This window comes from Aotus nancymaae, unplaced genomic scaffold (assembly GCF_030222135.1).
Source record: "Aotus nancymaae isolate 86718 unplaced genomic scaffold, 86718_ANA_hifiasm-v0.15.2.pri h1tg000029l, whole genome shotgun sequence".
NCBI classification, from domain to species: Eukaryota; Metazoa; Chordata; class Mammalia; order Primates; family Aotidae; genus Aotus; species Aotus nancymaae.
The window spans coordinates 71287418-71304126 of record NW_026988442.1 but is presented as its reverse complement, the minus strand read 5'-3'; the positions used below and the strand labels follow the sequence as shown (position 1 = coordinate 71304126).

At 32.6% G+C, this 16709-nt stretch overlaps 1 protein-coding gene across 1 annotated transcript in view; it reads right to left on the bottom strand.

Annotated features, from left to right (window-relative positions):
• The window catches only part of LRP1B (LDL receptor related protein 1B), a 1560879-nt gene that overhangs the window by 430328 nt on the left and 1113842 nt on the right, over positions 1-16709 (bottom strand). The window contains exons 39-42 of the mRNA XM_064382912.1: positions 4704-4830; positions 4418-4569; positions 3997-4121; positions 2550-2921 (exon numbers count right to left, since the gene is read on the bottom strand). Coding sequence (XP_064238982.1) covers positions 2550-2921; positions 3997-4121; positions 4418-4569; positions 4704-4830 — 776 coding nt within the window. The remainder of the gene's footprint in view (positions 1-2549; positions 2922-3996; positions 4122-4417; positions 4570-4703; positions 4831-16709) is intronic.

Genomic DNA, 16709 nt, shown 5'->3' with positions numbered 1-16709 from the left:
ATAAAAAGAATGAAGTTCCAATACAAGCTATAGCATGGATGAACCTTGAAAACACTACACAAAGTGAAATAAGCCAGGTGCAAAGGACAAATGTATGATGATTCCACGTATATGAAACATCTGGAATTAGCAAATTCATAGAGACAGAAAACATTCATTACCAAGGACCAGGGAAAGGGAGAAATGGGGAGTTACTGCCTTAAACAGAGTTTCTATTTGAAATGATGAAAAAGTTTCAGAAATACAGTGTTGATGGTTGCAAAATATTGGGGATGTAATAAAAGCTACTGCACTGTACACCTTAAAATAGGTAAAACCTCAAATATCGTTTTATATATGTAGATATATATGTATATATTTATCCCAATTTTAAAAACTATAATATAATATTCCAAAAAAGATTGAATGTATACTTTTTGGTGCATTGTATGATGTGTAAACTATACCTAAATAAAATTTCTTTTTTTATAAAGCTGCTTATTTTGGCATACCAAGGTATTCAACGTCACGTCATTCCCTACTTCATCTCACACCAGTGCATTCCATACTAATATTGCAATCATACCCAATGACTCCTTGTCTACTCCATGCTTTTTATGTATTTATACTAAAAATGTTCTGAATGCTTAGTCCAGAAGAGTAATATTCAGTCTTTTTGATCTGAGGATTTTACACTCTTAATCATTGTTGAAGACTCCAGAGTCTGTGTACATGGGTCATGTCTACATCTATTTACCATATTGTTTTAAATATTTGTCATTTTTTAAAAGTTAGAACAATGCATCAGTTGTCTTAATCTAAATAGCACCTTCTAAGAAAAGTAGTTACTTTTCAAAAATAATAAAAACAATTTGTAACATTGTTTTACAATGTTACAAATATATTTAATATTTGTCTTACTAAAAGACAGCCAGATTTTCATATCTGCTTCTTTATCCTCTCTGTTGTATTTTTTTGGTTGATGTATGTGAAGAAAATCCAGCCTTACACAGTTATGTAGTCGGAAAAGAGAGGAGTTTTTAAATAATAGCCTTTACAGATAACTGTGTATTCTTTTATACTACACCAACACGTGACAAGTGGTTGTTACTTAAAGGTTAGTTGCAGTGTGGAATCTGAAACCCTAGTGATGAACTTTTCATCTTCTATTACATTAAAATTCATTGACCTTTCTTGCACTTCAAATAAATCATTTACTCATGCATGATTTTATCATGTCATTTGAAAATATTGGTTCTCTAACTTACGCTTATCTTCTAAATGTTGACACATTTCATTATGCAATACCCCCAAATCACATACGTTAATATCACCACCATCTCACCAAAAAAGCCTGTAAATATTGAGAAGCTGTCAAGATTACTGTGGTGGATACAAGGCTTCTATTCGTCTAACTTTTCATCAGAGTTTGATTTTTACTATTTGCAACACGTACAGTAGGTCATTTACCTTGAAGTGACACACTCATTGTATACATTCTTTCACAAATGTCCACCATACATGCAGGCTTGAATAGCTATAGTTATCTAAATCTATATATTTTATTAAAATTATTAATAAACTAGTTTTAGTATAGAACTAGGTACAGGCTTTCAAAAGAATAAGATGAAATCTCATGTAATAAAATAAAAGCTTTGTAACATATAGTAAGAAAAAAAGCAGTTAGCTGAATAATATATTTAGTATCATTTCACTTTTATAATTAAAAATGATACACATGCATACTTATCGAAATTCTGGGGGCATGTTACATATCAGTTATGGGTAAGTAAATGGGACTGATGGTGGCATAGTTGAGGCAGAAATTTCATATTTAAATCCATATTCCTTGAACACTCTACAACAAATTTATATATTATTTTGCAATTTAGAAAGCAAAGAAAAAATCTATCTCAGCATAGGAAACTTGGAAAAGTGAGAAATATACAAAAATAACACAAAGACACTGAGGAGAGAGAAGTTATGTGAGATAAGAAGATGATTTTTTTAAAGTTGAATGACAGGAAAATGTTTTCCTGAATTATGTAAATGATCCACACTGAATATTATGCTTAAATAATTATGTCCATAAAAATATTAGATCATTTCTATAATATTTTCTCATCAAGGCTGCTATACATTTATATTATATATATGCACACAAAATAATCTCTGATATTTGCTTGAGAAACTATGAATAACTGAATATTACTAGATAGATATTCTTAAAAATACAACTTCCCCCACTAGAAAAACAATCAATTAGAAGAGTTTTATAATGAAAAATTATTTTTCATTAATTTTAGTGCAGTTACTTATAATAAACATGATAAAACATATTAAAAATTCCATGATTAGAAGCTAATAATCATAACTTGCATGCCGTACATGCTACCAGTTAATTGCTTCTTTGACATTTTGGGGTGGTCAAATGATATACTCACATTCATTCCTGAATATAAACTCAAGGAAAATGTAATTGTTACATGAAATTACCACTATTATTTCCCTAGTAATCTGTATGATACTCATTTTCACCAAACTATTTAAAATTAAATTGTTGTACTTACTTTCAACGATTACTTGTCTGTCTTCCCAGTTATCTTTAATAAGCTGTATATTTCCAAAGTGTGCATCACTGTAAAAGATTCGGTTGGAACCTTTTCTTCGTTGATTATAGTCAAAAGCCAAGGCTATGACATTCTTGAAATAATGTGGATTCTCGTATGGTCTTATTGGGGAATTTAAATTGGTTTCATCAGAAAGATGTATACTTTTTAATATTGTTCTTCCTGAATAGAGCAAATAGCCTTCATGTCTTAGGCAAGTAACTCCATCCTCTGCCAAATATCCATGGGCACAAGCACAAGTTCTCCGGGAATTTCCTCGATAAAGACAGAGTTGCTTACAGCCACCATTGTCCCTGGCACAAACATTGGTCCCTAAGGGAGAAAAAAAATATATACACAAGCACATGTTTATGTTTTTCTTTTGTTTTTCAAACAAAATTCTCCACATAGAAATGTTAAAACTTTGATGTTGAATATTATTTTTATTCTTAATGTAAGTTAGTCAATAAAAAATTTTAAAAGAACTGTTTTTTAAAAAATCACAGCAGTTTAAAATCTTGGATTTCTTTATTTGGAAAATCATATTCTGTTTCATTCACCATCCAAGTAAATCATTACATTTTTTCCTTAATGGGTTAAGTATATGAATCTTTTTTGAAACTTGATCCTTAGATTATAATATTTCATATAGCATTCATTCAAAACATGAATTGATTTAAACCAAAAATAAAGCACTGCTTTAAACTCTTTGAGATATGTAAAGTATCAAAGAAATGCCTAACCTCCTAAATGTATTAAGCATAAGTTCTTACTCCAATTTTGAGTGAAGATATAATATGCACTTAAGATTTCTTCATCAGGCTAATTCTCCTCTGTGATTTCACTACTATTATTTCCAACATTAATATACCTTCCTTTGATATAAAAAGTACAATTTATTTTAGTGAAGGTAAATAAATTTAAATACCCAAATCATTGTCCTAGAACTTTAAAAATAAATATTTTAAGGAAGTAATGACTTTAGAAATATTTTACACTAACAGCATCATCTTTGGAGACCATAAACACTTATATATGATTCAAATAATATATAAAAATTTCAACTTCCTTTTACTCTCTAATATCCCACTTATGCTTAATTTTTTAGCCAATCAACATATGTATCAATTTTTTCTATATTCCCTAGCCAAAACCTGTAATCAAGATATGCCAGGTATGTGACATGTCCATGTACCTGCACTGTCCTGGGCAAATATGCCTTTGTATGAACTATGACATATTTATTGTATTAGGCTACTATATGATACTTGCAGGAAATCAGATATAAATAAAATAAGATTTTGAGATTTTAGACTCATATAAGAATTTCTACGTTTGACATGCTTTTAAAAAGTAGAGAGAAATCACGTAAAATATACATATTATATATTCTTTTAAGAGTGCTGACCTTTCTCTCTTACTCGGTTAAAGATTTTAACCTCCTTCAGGTTGACTCCAAGGCCGGTTCTCATGGTTACCGTTTCTGTGGCATCATTCTTGTGACCCCTTCTGACAGACCCGTTTGCATGTGCTCTGCCAAAAAGTTAAACATACATGATCAACAATCTTTGACTAATTAAAATCAAGCCAGTTACCTAAGCTGAAGATAACAGATGGGCTAACAGAAGGAAAAGAAACCAACGTTAGTTTGTGACATTGAAATGCTTGAGCTTGGAATAGCAAGAGTGCCTGCCTTTTCTGTGGAAATTACACGGCTTTGTGAGATCCTTTTGTGACCTTGCTAAGAAATGGCAAATCCTACAAGGGTAAAGCAACTGGCACTGAAATAACATTTTGAGACTCAAATACTTATGAAAAAAATAAATTACCTGTCAGACCAGTAGATGTAAGCCCCAAAGACTGCAACGGAAAACATATCCACATTGCTCCCTGACAGCACCATTTCGCGATTCCCTCCCGTCTCAAGGTCGATTCTCTCAATCTTGTCTGTGCGAGCATCACACCAGTACAATTTATTTTCCTAAATATCGATTGAAAAGTAACATTACAGACTATTTTTGATTATTTTATTAAGAAAATAAAGGAACACTAAAAGTGGGTTAATAAAAGTTGTCAGTTAATGCACTTGAAGTACTTAAAAGAAATCCAACAGACCTCATAGTCAATGGAGATGCCGTTCGGCCATGCTATTCCCATGCTTACAAGGACGACCTTCTCTGAACCATCCAAGCGAGCCTTTCCAATACAGGGCATTTGTCCCCATTCAGTCCAGAACAAGAGGCTGAAATTACATTGTTAATTTGTAGTGTTTATGTATATTTATTTGTAGTATGCAGAGCTATACAAAAAGATATTACTACTAATAATAGTGGTAACATTCACACTAGAATAAAAATAATACATTTCAGAAATTGATGTACAGTATGTTTACGTTTCCAATAAAATAATTGTATTATAAAAAATAGTTACATAGTCATAGATAGCATAGGATGCACTCAATATCCTACCAAAATATCTTTTGTACATTCTATTTCCTGTCTCAAATGCTCTTCTCCAACCTTTTTGCCTAATTATCTCCCACTTTTCACATCTCAGTTATTTCTTTCCAGAAGTTTTCTGGGTCTTCCCTGATTACTGTACCATGTACTCTGCTTCATAACACAGATTAGAATGGCAAATTTCCATTTGTATTTCCTCACATTATCATTTATTATTAATATTTTTTGTCCCTACTAAACTGTAAGCTCAATAAGGACAGTGATCACTTCTCTCTGTCTCTTTTTTTTTTATTCACTATTGCTCCTTCAGCACCAGGTAGTTAGAAATTTACTGGTAAATACACAATTTATGAATTTATACATGAATGCATCATAACTTTCTATTTTGTCCACTTAGATTGCTAAATGTAACTATTCTAGTTTGGATTTTATTTTATCTTGTGAAGTCATCCTAAAATATAGTTTTATGCAAAAGCAGAAATTCTTATTTTAGTAATCTTACAAAACAAAATGTAATGGGGGAAGAATGTGGAAGAAAATATAATGCAGAAAGAACACACAGAGTATGCCAAAATAAAACAACATGTCATAAAATATAATGTAGAAAAACAGAATGTATATAATCAGTGTATGTCACTCATTCATTCAAAAAATTCAATATTTATAGGACTATACAGAAGCCCATGCTTTTAGATAAATATAATTCCTTCTTAATTTGAAGCTGCATCTATTGAAGTATTTATCCAACTATCAGACATCAGCAGTGAATAAAGTTTGTAAAAATATGGCAAGCATTGATTCAAAAACTGGGTACATATTACCTCATTTAAAAAATTATTTAAATTATTATTATTTAATGGGTATATTGCACCTAGATAGTGAAAATAGTGCCTAATGGGTAGTTCTCCCCCCAAGTAGTCCACAGTGTCTATTGCTCCCATGTTTATGTTCATGTGGGCTCAATGCTTAGCTCCCACTTATAAGTGAGAACATGCAGTGCTTGCTTTCCTGTTCCTGCATCAATTCGTTTAGGTTTATGGCCTCCAGCTTCAGCTGTGTTGCTGCAAAGGGGATGATTTCATTCTTTTTATTGCTTCATAGAATTCCATATTATATATGTACATTTTCTTTATCCAGTCTACCATTGATGGGCACCTAGGTTGAGTCCACGTTTTTGCAATTGTGAAAAGCAGGGTGATGAACATATGACTGTATGTGTCTTTTTGGTATAATGATCCATTTTCCTTTGGGTGTACACCCAGTAATGGGATTATTTGAACGATAGCTCTGTTTTAAATTCCTCATGAAATCTCCAAGTTGCTTTCCACAGTGACTGAACTAATTTACATCCTCACCAACAGTGTATAAGCATTCCCTTTTTCCTGCAGCCTCATCAGCATATTTGAGTAATATATGTGAATAGTCATGTAAGAATCAGATTACATACAGAAAAAATTAAAGACATATTTTGTTTATATTCAATAGAGTTATTTAAGTACAAATTGATAAGCTATATAAAAATATGTATTATTTATGTATATTGCTTTCATTTGTTTTAATAGTTGACATTTTTTCTTGAAAATGCTGTGTAAAATAAACAGGTTAGAGTTTTCCAGACAAACAAAATGAGGTATGGCTACAATCTCAATTCTATTAATCCTAAAGAAACTTTCATTCATATTTACAAGGTTTAGAAATCAGAAAGGAAAAAATTTTGTAGCATAAAATCCAACTAACATTTTGTCGGTAAGATATTTTTGAAGAAGGCATTTAAAAATCAGCCAGGCGCAGTGGCTCACACCTGTAATCTCACCACTTTGGGAGGCCGAGGTGGGTGGATCACGAGGTCAAGAGATCGAGACCATCCTGGCCAACATGTTGGAACCCTGTCTCTACTAAAAATACAAAACAAATAGCTGGGCGTGGTGGCGCACGCCTGTAGTCCCAGCTATTCGGGAGGCTGAGGCAGGAGAATTGCTTGAAACCGGGAGGCAGAGGTTGCAGTGAGCTGAGGTCGCACCACTGCACTCCAGCCTGGTGCCTAGTGAGTCTCAAAAAAAAAAAAACTACACTTTTATTAAAGTCAAGATGTTTAAGACTTTAAGGTATGCTCTTACTGGATGAAAAATATTATTTAAAATAACTAACTGGTAGATAAAATGTGTTGCTACACTTAACTTTTTAAGAAAAAATATGTTTTAAAATGGCAGGTGATATACTGTGAAGGAGGCAATGTGAGCCCAGGACAGAAGTGTGCTTACTCATCTAATCAGATTCTTGTTATCTATTTTTAACATACTCAAAAGTTCAAACAAGAAAAGAAATGTATACAGTAAACATTTTACTTAATATTAATCTATTTGCAAATGCACTAATAAAAATATTATTTTCAGTGAACAGACCAGATAAACTAATCGGTGTACAAATAATTGTGGGTTTTGCTATTAAAAGTAATGCCAAAAATGACAATTGCTTGTGCACCAACCAGCCTACTTAACCCTAATTCTCACAGCCATGGTAATTATGGATTAGGAAGTAAACGCTCCACAGTCCACATGGCCAGTAACAGGGCAAGCCAAGAACCACACTCAGACTTTACTAATCCAAGCCTATATTGTCTTCCCTAGAATATGTTGCCCCACCAAATAGAAACATAATACAGCAATATATAATGATATTATATTAAATGTGATTTTTTTCATTAGCTATAAGAAATGTAACAAGAAACCTCCATTTTTTTTTTTTTTTTTTTTTTTTTTTGAGACAGAGTTTCGCTCTTGTTACCCAGGCTGGAGTGCAATGGTGCGATCTCGACTCACCGCAACCTCCGCCTCCTGGGTTCAGGCAATTCTCCTGCCTCAGCCTCCTGAGTAGCTGGGATTACAGGCACGCGCCACCATGTCCAGCTAATTTTTTGTATTTTTAGTAGAGACGGGGTTCCACCATGTTGACCAGGATGGTCTTGATCTCTTGACCTTGTGATCCACCCGCCTCGGCCTCCCAAAGTGCTGGGATTACAGGCATGAGCCACCGCGCCCGGCCCGAAACCTCCATATTTGAAACCACAAAACAAAGCACAAAAAAGGTCTTAGCAATAAGAAAGAAGTCTCTTTTTTTTCCAAGTAATCCTTATCCATTTTAAATGTGATACTTCCATGCTGAGATGAATGTAAAAAATTATGTATAAAATTATGCTAAGTAAAAGCATTTTTAATCCAGAATTTACACAATTTTTTTCTGGGGAAAACAGTAATAATTGGATAAACTATCATTATATGTGAAGCCAAATCTTACTGTGTAGGAATCACTTTACAGTTAAATAATTTATCAACTTAATAAAATATTTTAAATCTATCAAAATTAAGCAAACATTTTATGTTAAGCAAAAAATGATTTATTTGCTCCTTAAACTGAAATTGAAAGTAAAGAAATGAATAGAATTTGCACCTTAAAATCTTTGGGGATTATAAACCAAATGTAGAGAAAGAACCCTCTCCAAGCTTGTAAAACTGGAGGAAGAGACTTGTAATTTAAGATAATAATTTACATAGATGCACCTGATATATCATTAATGAACATAGATTCTTGATATCTAAATCTGGTCGTTAGCAGTAGGAACAAAATCTTTGTTCCTGTTTTTTGAAACCCTACTGATACTAACACTGAGTGATAAAATTATGATTGATTCTGAATCTATTGGAGTTCAAATTTTGCAATTGTGAAATATGTGTTTACTATATGATACAGCCAAGAAAACTAACTTTAGAGTATCAACTTGGTACATCTAGCCCTGAAAATACTTTCTCAAATTCAGAAATTATTAAAATTGTCCAAACTAATGCTACTTTGTGTAATTAAATAATAAAGTGGTATTTGTTAAATTAAACCAAAAACTTCTTTATTTAAATAAGATGGCACTTTTAAAGAATTTAAAAACATAAAGTTTTAAAAGGACATTAAAAAGTGGCTTTTAGAATTACAGAAATTCTATCCAAAACTGTCATAAACAAATATTCTATGGTCTTAATTAGACTACAACAGTTTTGGTCAGGAAAACAGTGCAATGAACACATATCATGAGGTAATTTCCAACTAATTATTGACATTTGGATAATAGGTAAAAAGATGACAGTTGGTAGTACTAGAATGCCTAAAGGACTAACAGACTTTTAATGGACCCTGCAAGTTCCTTGTATTTATCATATGGCAACTGTACAAATTGGCATCAGAATTAGTTTAGATACAGGTAGACTTTTCAGAAAAAACTTTTGTTTTTTCTGTCACAGGTAGTTATATTCAAGCTGAAAAATAGACTTCAAATTATTATAAATGCCCATAAATAAATTTGAGAAAGCTAACATTGGTGACAAAGCTATGATTTTTGTGGGAGAAGAATAATGGAGTGTGAGAAAAAAAAGAATAAACAAATCTAATTTTTAAAGGGAAACAGTATTAAATGTTATCCTTTTACTCCAGATATAGGAACAGCTGTGAAAAGCAAAACTAATTGGAATTAATCATTTTCTCGGGATTTAAAATTCTCTTCTTTGACTCCTAAACTGTTTCTCTGGAGCTCAACTTCTTTGAGTTGCAATTTTTGCAGTAAATGTGCCATTTCTTCCTACTTTTTTGCCTTCCCTAAGTAAGTATGATTGAGATCCTTTGTCACATATGATAAAGAAAACCTGAGATAACCAAAAAATGTTCATGCTGGCATAAAAATGAAGATCATGTAATTCTCTTATGTCAGCAGTTGGCCTTGGTCAAAAAGAGAATTGAGAATGTCATTGTGTCCTCTCCTAGTGTGGGGGTCAACAGTGGGTTATCCTATCTGCAAAAAGTAAGAAACAAAAAAGAAAGCAAAGTAAAAACCCTAAAGACAAACAATAGTAGGTAGGCTTTACATGAGCATATGCTTTTAATTTGACAAAAGATGCTTGTAATTTCCAATCTTACAGATGCAGTAGAATCGCTTAAAATTCATACAAACTGAATACCTTATAGGTCAACATGTTCATGGCTCCATCTTCAGATCATAAGTAAAATAAGATAATATTGTAAAAGTTTGCATATATTTTGTGAGTAAATGATTAGAAATTTTTTTATCCCCTGAGGAATAAATGAAATGTAGGAGTTTCTCTTTTCCTGTGAACTTCTTCACATTTTTTTTTTATGTAAAGTTTTGTTTGAGAAAGTGTTACAGGCCTATCCCAAATCATTTTTCAAGTCATAAATATGCTGCTATTGATGAAAGAATCCTGTAACATAAAAAGCACTCCAACACAGGTAGCAGAACTCTGTGCTAAAAGGATGAAAATACGGAACCAGTCTACCCTTGGACACTATAGCACTTTTCGAATTTTTTGTTGTTATTGTTGATTTTGTGGTTGATTCTCAAATTTATTCTTGCACTGCACTCATGCACTCATCAACAAATATTTAATTAGATATCTATTATGTGCTGGGAGTTGATAATACAAAATAAATTGGATTTAGGTACCCTCATAAAGCTAATTGTTTAATGGCAGAGGCAAATGGGTAACTAAGTATCTGAGACAGATGTTGATTAGAAATACTTAAAATTTGTTAGTCTCTTTAAGTCATAAATATAGGGGCTTCAATGATGACAATGTTGCAGTGTTGTGGTGAGAAATGTGGTCTTTCCTGTAAACAACTTCAGAAATATATATTTTTTTCTTTTAGGCCAAATAAAGATATAGGTCATTTGAGTTAGTCTTGCTGTTTAAGCTTCAACATTATTTAACTTATTTTTAAATTTGTTTCTTTCTTGGTCTGCTATTCTTAAGTTTATAGTTGAGTCTTTTTTGATTTACTACATTGTAATTTTGAGTAATTATATAGGACAATTACTATGTGTATGGATAGCACACACTGGAGAAGCAAAAATTATTCACAAACAAAACCATATATATATATATATGTCTGTGTGTGTGTATATATACACACATATATAATATTCCATAGCACATTATATTTATTATATCATATTGTAGTTAATTTATCATTTTATATATGTACTTATACCCTACCTCATTACCCATCTTCTCATTTAAACAAATACTTAACATACACATGTACATATATATAATATTAGCTTGTTCACATTTATCATTTTCTTGCAAAAATCATGTTTATACACTTTTGTATATTCAATATATATTTGATATTTTCCTATAACTATAAATTTGCCAAATATCTAACATCTAGCCACCTAGAGCCTACACTTCTAGAGCTCATGAGCTGACTTAGAGTTATCAAAATATTATAAAGAAGTTTTAAATTTGTTCCATGTCTTGCAATCTATCTTACCCAACATGAGTCCTATGGTAAATCAAATTTATTTAATTTCCTTTATATATGTGTTACCTTGCTTTAAGATGTAAAATATACTCTAAGAGATGGTATTAAACTATACTACACTGTTGTTATCTTAACAGGTGTTAAACTATCCACCAAGACCTTTTACATATTGGTGAGCATACTGTAAAACTATATACATAATCAAAGACCATATGACAATATGTACTTATAGAACAGCAAGATCCCATGTCAATATGAATATTTGCCATGGAAAGAAAAACTTTTCAGCACATTATTCACAGTCACAGAAATATAGAGCTAAGTTAAGAGAGGCAACATACATTTTGGTGCTTAAAAGGAAATAAAACAAAATCACAATATGTTTGTTTCCATTAGAGATTATATGCTATGGGAACTTAACCAGAATTTTTAACATCATAAGTGACTTCCTACATATCTTTTGTTGTTAGTGTTCAATGACTTTTTAGCATGAAGGAAATTATTACACTTCAATTTTTACAAAGCAAGTGATGCCAGAAATAGGAGGAGGAGGAGGAAGAGAAGGAGAAGGAGAAGGAAGATGAGGAGAAGAGTAGTAGCCAATGATAAATGAAAGAAACTGTTTTTTAAGCTAAACTAAACAACTTCTTTCATCCATCATTGATGTACATGATTCCTATTTTGCATTTGGCTACATTTTTAAAAAGCTCAAGTCTCTATTGTTCAAAAACAGGATTCATGCCCACTTTTCAAGGCATGTTTATGTTTTGAATTCAGCTAATTGACTCTATTATGGTTCACATTTTCCCTTGGCAATACCATCTGCCATGTTTTAGCTTCAAACAGAATATTAAAGTACTGTACTGTATTCCTATGATATAAATTTTGATACTTAAATGTCTATGTAATATTACCTGGAAATCAAGGTTCAAATAATTTTACAAGACTCTTCATTTTTAAGCCTTTTATTGTCTCTCTAAATTCAAGACAATAAACACGTGGAAAAAGTATGGGGAGACACGTATCCATAATAATCCCAGGTAGTAATAAATATTTCCTGGAAATAAGCTTAACATTTAAATGAGTGTATCTACTCAATTATGATCATGGAAAAATATTTATCCATATAATATAATTAATATTTTTAAAATGTTTTCAAGAAGAAATAAAGGTGTAGAGAAAAATAATATTTAAATATTTCTACATATGTCAAAGATTTCTTGTTTTGTAGACCCAAATGCAATTCTGCTTTTGAGGACTCAAAATTAAGAAATCAAAAATATTTACTGAGATCCTCCTGCTGAGTCAGTGCTAAGCTTGTAGTTGCAATGGAGAGAAATAAAAAATCTGACAAATATCTGGAGCAAAGAAATGAGAGGACTTGCTGACAGATGGAAATAGGTGAAGAAAAAATACTGGAAAATCTAAAGTTTCAACCTCTTTTGTGATAACAGAAAAAGAGATGCCGTATTTAAGAAAGGTAGGTAGCAGATGAGAGGTAGGTGGACATGTTAAGTTTTAGTGACAGACATTCAAATAAATAACTCTAAAGGATATCAGAAATATAAATAAAGGGATAAAGATGATATTTTATAACTATTTTGCATATATTTATTTATATTTTTATATTCACTATATTTGCATGATTTACATAAAATCATAAGATTAGATGAGTTTAAAAGATAAATATAATAAAAGAGAGAATGGCACACAAAGCCTTAAATGAGAAGAAAGAGAATCAAATATAATGTTCACAGAAGCTATAAAAGGGGCCTCAGATAAAACCAGAAAATGCAGGGTCAGAGAAGGCTAAAGAAGAAAACGAATTCTTGGATGGACTATCAATGGAAAAACTGTCCCAGGGAAGGCAAATGGTATAAAACCTGCAAAAAATATAAAGTCATCATCTCTGGATTTGACTGCAAATAAATCTAGAAATTCCTGTATACTAACAAGCTGAAACTCATTTTAGTAGTTCAATGATGAGATAATAGATATAGATCATTATTCTGAGAAGTTGAGAAGAAAACATATGGAAAGTAATGACAATAGTAATGTGTTCTCTAACGAGAAGGACCTGAGCCTATTTGGAAGCAAAAGGAAAGGCTTCATTGAAAGGAACAAGATAAGGATGATGAAATAGAAGAGAATGGTTTTTGCATGAAATGTCTGAGGAGATATTTGTAAACAGAATAAAAGTAGAGAAGTCATTTTAAGGCAGAAAGAAAGCTTTCTCCAAAGCTATGCTCACTTAAACATTTACAGCATGAATCCACATATTCCATTTTCCTTTACCTCATTATCACCTATCACAATTACACACCATTTATTTATTGCTTTACCACTGGCTGGCAGCTTTTTCATCTTCTCCTTCCACTGCTGACATTCTATGGAACTTTATAACGTATGAACACTCCAGCTCATAGTCCGTCATTTTTATTGCTCCAGGGACTTACCTAGAATTACCCTCTCTTAATTTATAGAGCTATGTTGATCACTCATGCCAGCTGTACCTTATCTCTCTACTTTTAACCTGGTCTACTCTTGATTTCCCACTATTCCATCACTAGCTTGTAGACCTCACCTCCAGATTGGTAATTCAAAGTCAACCCATTACAACTGCCAACTTTGATCTGTAACCTTTTGCTCCTTTTTGTGCATTTTTTTTTTACTACCCCTACATTGCAAGCATTATAATTCAATGTCATATGAAATTTCTGCTTATATTCTAGAAATCCATCCCAGCTGGTCTCACATTGCTTGAAAATTCTTTGATTCACTACGGTGGAAAATATTTACTACAATAGCTTCAGCAAAACTTAACCTATTCACTTAAAGCTGCTAACCTTAGAAATAAAGACTAGCAGTTGTGACTTTCTTCAGTTTCATGAATTTAAGCTCTAAAATACATTTGATCTCCACATTCTGTCTCTTCTTTCATTCTGTCTCTGAAGAGGAAGAGAATTAGCACCCACCTCATTTAATCCTCCCCATTAACTAAAAGGATATAGGCATTTGAGACCAAGAAGTACAGAAATATCACAAAGGCAAATGTAAAAAGTAAATGTCTAAATGTGGATGATTCCAAACTGTAGTGGACACCATCATGCTCGATATAAATACCCTCAGATGCTGTTTACCATTTCTGAGCTCTCAAATGACCTTTGTCCCTAACAGCTCACATGGACAACTTTCTTTGGAGGATTACCCTTGAGGCACTTGAATTTCTTCTCTCACTAGTGCAGACATTCAGAAATTTTGGGGTGTCTGTTTTCCCAGAGTGGGCTTTATCCACTGGCTAACTACTTGGGAATCTGAATACCAAGTTCCATTACTGTGAGGTAAAGTTTGCACTCTAGAAGGCCCCCAGGAATCAGTCTGAGGCCAAGATTGTGTTCAAAATTAAGTATTTGTCTGATCTCTTTCTTCCCCTTTTCGACTGGCTATACTTCTTTCAGGTCCTGAGTTGACTTCTAATTCTAGAATCTCTTTCTGGGATACCTAGCATAAGATACAAATCTTGACTCTCTGCTTTCTGTCTCTGAATCCTCCTTCTCTGCTCTATTGTTTCTTCCTTGTCAAGGCTCCCCGTATGCTCCCTGGAATTTGTCTCCCCTTTAAATTCATTTCCATCCTCTTTCTTCCATTCAGTTTTTTTTTCCATTTTGCCTACGAATATCTGCAATATCCCCATACTAAGAGAAACCTTATACCCTACAATCTTTTCATCTTCTATTTATTTTCTTTCCCTTTATCATCCAATTTCTGTCAGTTTATTCTGTAAACACTAGTTCCACTTTCTAATTATTCCTTTATCCACTCTTTATATTTGACTTCTGTCCTTACTCATCTTTGAAACTGATAAATATATGTAACACCATTCTGATCACCAGTTACATGTTCTGTTTTCTGCTTTTTCTCTCTCCTGACTTTTTCACTGCTAGCACACTCTTCTTCCTTAAATGCTTTTCCTTTGACTTTCACAGTTCAGCAATTTTCCAAAGACTCAGAATGGCTAGGTTTTTTGTTCTCTGATCTCTCTCTCTCTCTCTCTCTCTCTCTCTCTCTCTCTCTCTCTCTCTCTCTCTCCTAGTCATTCTATCCCCTAACTATAAGCATTCTTCATTTTTGTTCTTAGACTTCTTTTTTGGACACTTTTTCTTGGATAACCTCATATGCTATCACAGTTTTTCCAGAGTCTGAACTCTGTTGGAATAAGTAAGAAGTGACTTTATATTTATCCAACTACTGATTCCATCTAGCTCTACTGAGTATTTCCTCTCCAAACTTTGCTGTCTCAGAAAGATCCCATAACTTCACAGCCAATTACCATTAAATGAACAGTATCATGCAGTTAAGATTGATTTTAAAGCACACTCTCTTCCCTCTCTCCAACTTTGCCCTGACTCCTTTTGGCATTGGGATTTGCAGTGAAAAAGATATACAATTATTTTTTCATTTGCTGCTCTTTTCTTTTTATTTTAGCCTCCCTCTTACATATATGTCTGTAGCTCTCTCCATTACTTGACCTGAGGACAAGGGGACAACACTTTTCTCTTATCCACGGGGATGATAAATTACCATTCTTAAGAATTCTTTATGTTAAAGAATGTTACAACTTCAATAAACCTTTGTCACACTTCTGATCTTAGCTTCTATATGTTGTTTGAGGCTAAGGGGAAGGCTGAGGAGAGAGGGCTCAGGACTGGTTTGGATTTCACTTGGTAAACTGGAGAAAGTGTGACCAAGGCAAATTTTTAAAAACGTACAGGGAGTCCTACCAGCTATTATATGGACCCAAGTTGTCTTCCAGGCACATCACCTGCTTTTCCCTACATGTACCTCAAGTACCTATACTCTTGCTGATGGCTTTTGCTTTGCCACTATCAAATCTTTAATTATTCTATTTCTTCTTCTTATAATATATACCTACCCCATCTCAGAAACCTCCTTTTCCTTCAAGTCTCCTCGATAAAGTTTCTACTAATCACTATTATTGCTGCTACCACCCTCATTTTTACTAGCTGCTCAAATTATATGCTATTAACTTTGCATTAAACCCAAGATAATTTTATTCTGATCTTCTAAAACTTATTACTTCAACATGACATTTGGATATGAGCTTTAAATTTGAGTCTGATCAATTAGTCTTTTATTGTGCCTGAAAAAAAGTCTTTACAAAGTGACAGTAGTCCTTTAACTGAAATGTGTACTTGTTTAAATTTTCAGTTTAAACAGAAAACTCATTGTGAATAGATGCAGCATCTTATTCATGCCAGCATACTTCACAGTATCTATAAGTGTCTTTCATATGCACTAGTATTTTGTCAAGATGTATCGA